This window comes from Lathyrus oleraceus, chromosome 5 (genome assembly GCF_024323335.1).
Source record: "Lathyrus oleraceus cultivar Zhongwan6 chromosome 5, CAAS_Psat_ZW6_1.0, whole genome shotgun sequence".
Classification (NCBI taxonomy): domain Eukaryota; kingdom Viridiplantae; phylum Streptophyta; class Magnoliopsida; order Fabales; family Fabaceae; genus Lathyrus; species Lathyrus oleraceus.
The window spans coordinates 428993432-428999930 of record NC_066583.1 but is presented as its reverse complement, the minus strand read 5'-3'; the positions used below and the strand labels follow the sequence as shown (position 1 = coordinate 428999930).

The following is a 6499-nucleotide window of genomic DNA, read 5'->3' as shown; positions in this document are numbered from 1 at the left end:
TAAAGGGAAATCATTCATTGGACTGGCTTTGTTCAAATCTCTATAGTCGACATACATTCGAACTTTACCATCTTTCTTTGGAACGGGCATTATGTTGGCCAACCATTGAGGATACTCAGATGTAACAAGAAAATCGACATCAATCTGCTTCTGAACCTCTTCTTTGATTTTGAGAGCCATGTCTGGGCGTGTTCTTCTTAATTTTTGTTTGACCGTCGAACATTCTGATTTCAACGACAAATGATGCTCCACAATATCAGTATCAAGACCTGGCATGTCCTCATAAGACCAAGCAAATACATCTCTATACTCTCTGAGAAGATCTATCGTTCTTTCCTTGACATCTGGGACGAGCGATGCCCCAATCTTGACCTTTGTGGGGCTGAATGACCTTTTCTTCTTGTTCAAGTAGTCGGGAGATCACATATGAAATCTCTTCATCACTTTCTTCTTCGGCCTCAAATACAGGGAAATCAAAGTTGGGAGAGCGCATAGGGTCATTGCTTTCAATGGGTGTGACATTGATTAATCTGCACACATGATTTATGCTGGTTTTTTAGGACAAAAATAATGGAATTTTCATGCAGATATTGAAAGTGATTTTTGTTTGTTTGTTTTAGGTTACCATTTTTCGAAAGGAAAAAAATAAAACAAAATGGAAGACAAAATGAACATTTTTATTAATGATAACGGGAACTTGAAACAAAGCCCAACAAAATACTCTTTCGTCTTGGGTAGAACGAAAGGAATTTTTTTAAATGACAATAAAATATTACTTAGAAACATGAACAATCGTAGGAACGTCAACAACTATCCAATTTTGGAAGACCATCCTGTGCGTCACGAAGCTTTGTGCATCCTCCTCGGGGTCTTCTTCAATGACAACATTTGTTTCAGATTGAGTAGGATTGATGAATCCTCCACTTCGGAAAGTTTCTTGAATAGGACAAAGAATTGCGTCTTGTTGAGAAAACTTTGAAGATGTAGGTGAGAAGCCAAGGCCTTCACGAAATTTGTTTTCAGGGAGACTCATAACTTGTCCCCATCCACTCGTTGAGCTATCTTTGACTAACTGTCGTGCATCATTGAAGGAACAAATGGAAGCTCCATTCTCTTGTACGTTCTCATCAACAACAGATAGAGTTTGAAACTGGGTTCCAATCTCGTCCTCGGTATCGACTAAAGAAAAATACGATAGGTGACTCACCACTAAAGATTCTTCTTCACATACCGTGACTAGCTTCCCTTTTCTTACAAACTTGAGCCTCTGGTGAAGAGTTGAAGTGACAACCATGGCCTCATGGATCCAAGGGAGACCCAACAAACAACTGTAAGAAGCATGGATATCCATCACTTGAAATGTGATTTGAAAGGTATGTGGGCCAATGGTCATGGGGAGATCCACCTCGCCGATGACAGACTTTCTGGAGTCGTCAAAAGCTTTGACAATAACCCCACTAGATCTCATAGGAGCTCCTTGAAAAGTCAATCTAGACAAATTTGATTTTAGTATGACGTTGAGTGAAGAACCTATGTCCACCAATACACCGGATAGAGAATCAGTAAGGCAATTCATAGAAATATGCAAAGCCATGTTGTGATCCTTGCCTTCTACTGGGAGTTCTTCATGACTGAAGCTCAAATTGTTGCAGGCAGTTATGTTGGCGACGATGCTGTCAAATTGGTCAATCTTTGCATCATGGTCGACATAAGCTCGCTTGAGAACCTTTTGTAGAGCCTCTCTATCAGCCTCAGAACTCATCAACAGGGATAAAATAAATATTTTGGAAGGGGTTTGTAAGAGCTGACCCACAATTTTGTATTCGCTCTTCTTGATTAATATCAAAACCTCATCAAATTTTGAATTGATATTAGCCCTACTGGACTCTTCCATAATATCAGGTTTATTCCTCACAGTCGACGCCTCAACTTGCATTTTCTTCCCAACTGAAGTTTCAACATTTCTTGGTGGTACCGTAGTGAATACATGCCCGCTTCTTGTGACCCCACTTACATTGGCAATGTTGACGACAAAAGGCATAGAGGGTTGAGGAACCTCTTTCCCATCTTTGATCATGGTAGCTTGGTACTTGTATGGTACGACTTTGTCAGATTGGTACAGAGTTGGGCCCGGTAAGTAGATAACCAAAGGCGACTTTGTAGAGCTGCGACTATCGAATGTGATCTCTAAGGGTTCAGGAACATTGAACTGAGGGATTATAACATTGACACTGTTCTCGAGATTTATGGGATGGACAACGGTTATAGTTCCTACATCCAACAATCCTTGGATATCCTGTCGTACAAGGGAACATGCATGTGGGTTTATTGAACAAACTTCACATGTGGTATAATCATGTGATGGAACAAAAGCAAGCCGAAACAAACTTTTATGCATCTCAACCAAAGATCCTCTCACAAATCTCACATTATAGATTTGGTAATTACCCTGACAACCCTCAACCATATTGACTTGATTGAAGTTCCGATTTCTATCAACTCGAATAAGCTTGTTGTCTATTTCTTTTTGCAATTCTTCCCTTACAATGTGACACCCACGAAGAGTTGTACGACAAAGTTTGCAAGCCGCATAGTTGTGTGGCGTCATACAGATGAGCTCACCCAACTTAAGGTGCATTTCAACCAAATCTCTCTCTAGATAACGTATATCATAAACTCTAAAAGTACCAGGACAACCTTCCACCATGTTGATAGAAGCTCCTTCATGTTGAGGTAGTGGATTGACTTGTACATTTGGATTGACATCTCTGAAAGATAGAATTCCGCTTTTGATCAATCAGTGGACGTCAGACTTCAAGCCATAACAGTCTTCTAGATTGTGTCCGGGTGCCCTTTGGTGGTAGTAAGCGCAAAACTGGTCAACTTTGTACCAATATGGAAGTTTCTCCGGAACAGGGGGAGGATGTCTAGTTTGAATGTGTTTTCTGTCGACCAAAGATGGGAATAGTTATGTGTAAGTCATAGGTATTAGATCAAATTGTGGCCTTCTTTGAACTTGGTTATTATTGTATTGTGGACGGGCATGTTGTTGAGGTCGTTGTTGCGGTTGTGGGGTATTATGTTGAATGTACTGAGGTTATTGTTGTGTAAATTGTGGTTGTTGTTGTTGTTGTTGTCGTTGTCGTTGTCGTTGTTGAACCTGTGGTTGAGGTTGTTGTAAGAACTGTGGTTGGTAGGCTGGAGTTACCGCTGCAATATGTTGTTGTTGATATCTTTGCCTTGGTCTTCTTTGTACCACCTCACTGATGTCTTACTCTTTCTTCTTAGGGAACCCAACTCCGAACTTTCTAATGCTGCTAGATAAACCACCTTCTTTAACCAATCGTCCCTCACTGACACCTTTTTCGAGACACATCCCCATATTCACCATGTCAGTGAAGTCACTTGGTGCACTCGCTATCATTCATTCATAGTAGAAAGAACTTATAGTCTTCAAGTAGATCTTAGTCATTTCGCTTTCTTCGAGAGGAGGACATATCTGGGCAACAACCTCACGCCATCTTTGTGCATATTCTTTGAAAGTTTCCTTGTCTCTTTGGGACATAACCCAGAGTTGATCTTTGTTCGGCGCCATGTCGACATTGTACTTGTACTTCCTAATAAAAGCTTTACTGATATCATTGAACGTGTGGATATGGGCATTATCCAAGTTCATGTACCACTTGAGAGCAGCACCAGTCAGACTGTCTTGAAAGTAGTGAATCAACAACTGGTGGTTGCCATTTTGAATGGACATTTTTCGGGCATACATAGTTAAGTGGTTGATCGGGAAAATAGCAAGTGTACTATTTTGTCGATGTAGTATTAATAGGGATGTTTCCCAAAGATCAATCTCGAGGATTGCACAGTAATATACGTGTAAATTTATACTCAATTAAACAAAACTAATAGTTGGGGTTTTGTAAAAAGTCACTGTAAGAGAAAGTAAAACATAATAAATCTTTTCACAGTTTATAATAATATGCCAAGGATGGTGTATGAAAATCTCCTGTAATGACCCTTGAGTGTATATCTCCTTAATAATGAAAATTGTTTCAATGACCGGATCTAAAGATTGTTTCCCCCTAAGACCTCAGAGGGAAACCTTTGGTCATTCAATCTAACCTCTAAGTCCTTAGGAGATTATGATGAAACCAAGCAATTACAATTTAACAAGAATAAACCATTAACTGTATGGTATCCCTAGTCCTAGGTGATATCTACTATGGTTTCACTGTATAAAAACCTTAACAATTGCAATCCTGCTAATTATTAACCATACAACAATCTTAATTTTTCTGATAAAGAAAGCATTACACACATTGCACAATGAAATCAACAACAAACATCATATATTAAGAGAATTATAAATTCAGAGTCATTACACGATTAATTCAGGGACACCCCCTGGCATTGGGGGGTTTAGCCTCTCATATTATTCAAATAAGATACAAAATAAAAATGAGACATTACAAAAGGATGGGAATTCCATTGATCTTCAATCGCATCCGCTCTTGAAGGATCTCCGTTCTTCGCCGCTTTTGACCGCTTCAATCTTTTTCATCTCTAATCTACAATCGTGAAAAAAAGTCCCTTTCTCCATATTCAAAAATCCCCTAAATAGTTCCTGATCACTAATTTGATGTAGCAAAAGTCCAAAATGCCCTTCGGGATCAGCCGTGACAAAATACAGCAAAAATTGGAAAATGAGGTGTCCAAGCCAACACTGGCCGTGTTAGGCAACACGACAGGCAATGTTAGCTGTATGGAATTCATGGCTTGACACGCCCCTTCAGGGAGGCTGACACGGGTGGCTGACACGGGCACCCGTGTCAGCCCCCTATTTTTTCTCTTGGTTCTCCTCTCCTGATACGGCCCGTGTTGGGCAACACGGGTGGCCGTGTCAGGACCACTGTGTTGTCCAATGTCCTCTTTCGACGGGCCCAGAACGTCCGGTTCGCTTAACGATCCCTTCGGTATTCTTGCTTATACCTGAAGCCAGTAAAACTACTACAAAGAGACATAAAATGGAGTATAATGATGCAAACCAAATATAATCAACAACTTGAAATAACAATGCAAAACATCTAATTTACTAAACAGAACGATAAAACAGGTAAACTAATATGTTACCGACTTCGTGAAAAGGTGTCGAATGAATGTTAGAAAACAAGTAAAATTCATTGCTTGTCCTCAAGTGATGCTCGAGACATCATGATGGTCACCCCCAAATTCTGCATCCACAATGCTACTGTGATATTTCGTGATTCCTTGTTCACTTTTCATTCACTGTTTTACTCTTTCCCGACTTCCGACTTCTGCTACATTTTTTTATTGACGCATCTTTTGGTCTGTAGTTTTTCACACTCTCATCAAATCTCTCGAGATCAAAGTGTTTGCACTCAATAAAATAGAGCATGCAAAGTCAACTCTTAGGTTTGAATCATAGATACCTTCATAACAAAAACACACAACACACACTATTCGAGGGCTTTTTGGGTTGTAGCGGGGCTAAGGTGTAAGGTAGGGAAACTTAACAAAACAAAAAGGGAAATACTAGGGGCTCAGGGTCAGAGTTCGTGTTGCTACCCTCGTAACTGTGTTCAATCTTTTAATCATGAGGTTTTTCTTTTGGGCACTGTTCTTGTTGGGATTCATTGGCTCTTATTTTTTCTTCTTCTTTTTATTGCTCTTTTGAGCATGCTTTTTGCCAACCTCAATTCTTCTAGATAAGTGCTTCATGATACTTCTCATAATTTTTCATTTCTCTTTCTTTCTTTTTTTCTTCTTTGAATTTTCTCATTTTTTTGCACTTATCTACTTTTCACCGGTGTCCCAAAATTTTGATGAAATCCCAAACTTAGGATTTTCCACAAATCCGGGGTAAACAACACTTATCTAAGCAAGGTGTGGCAGCGTTTGGGTTTATGGTTATTTACAGTGGTTAACAAACAAACAAAAGGAAATATGACTCGAATTAGGTGAACGAAGGGTAATACTGGCGGGTTGGCTGGAAAGGCCCAGGGTTAAAATAAAATAAAAATCGCCTCAGTGTGTACATGTGTGTTATGAAATTCCAGCATCTCTTATGCAAACCCAGAGAGACAAAGATATACCTGGAAAGCTCTCATGATGACAAGTATTTGGCTTTTTATAGTTCTCACCATGTTTGGTATAGCTTGCAGGCTTCCAAGATCCCTCTTAGTGTGATATAGCTTCGTCTTTGCTTCGGTTACAGAGTATTCTTGAGAAGTCCAGTGACAGAGAGTCGCGTCCAATTATTCAGATCAACAACATCAACTTTCGAGGGTTTCCAAAAGAGCAAGTAGAGGAGTGTGTCTTTCATCCAACCGCTCCAAGCCTCATTATTCATCCGACACGAATATCCTCTATCTGTAACATACAAAATACCACACGACTAATTATTTTAAACACTCATAATAAAATGCTGAAAATACTAAGAACAAAAATAACAACTAATAACCCCCCCCCCCCCCCC

At 39.7% G+C, this 6499-nt stretch overlaps 1 protein-coding gene across 1 annotated transcript; it reads right to left on the bottom strand.

Moving 5' to 3' along the window:
* Positions 1-772: 772 nt before the first annotated feature.
* On the bottom strand, positions 773-2707 carry LOC127081158 (uncharacterized). Its single transcript, XM_051021441.1, has one exon. It carries the CDS (start codon positions 2705-2707, stop codon positions 773-775), a length of 1935 nt encoding a protein of 644 aa, XP_050877398.1.
* Positions 2708-6499: the final 3792 nt, after the last annotated feature.

Bases quoted from the DNA above. Each gene is read 5' to 3' on its own strand.
- LOC127081158 (XM_051021441.1), bottom strand. From the start codon at position 2,707: ATGGTGGAAGGTTGTCCTGGTACTTTTAGAGTTTATGATATACGTTAT.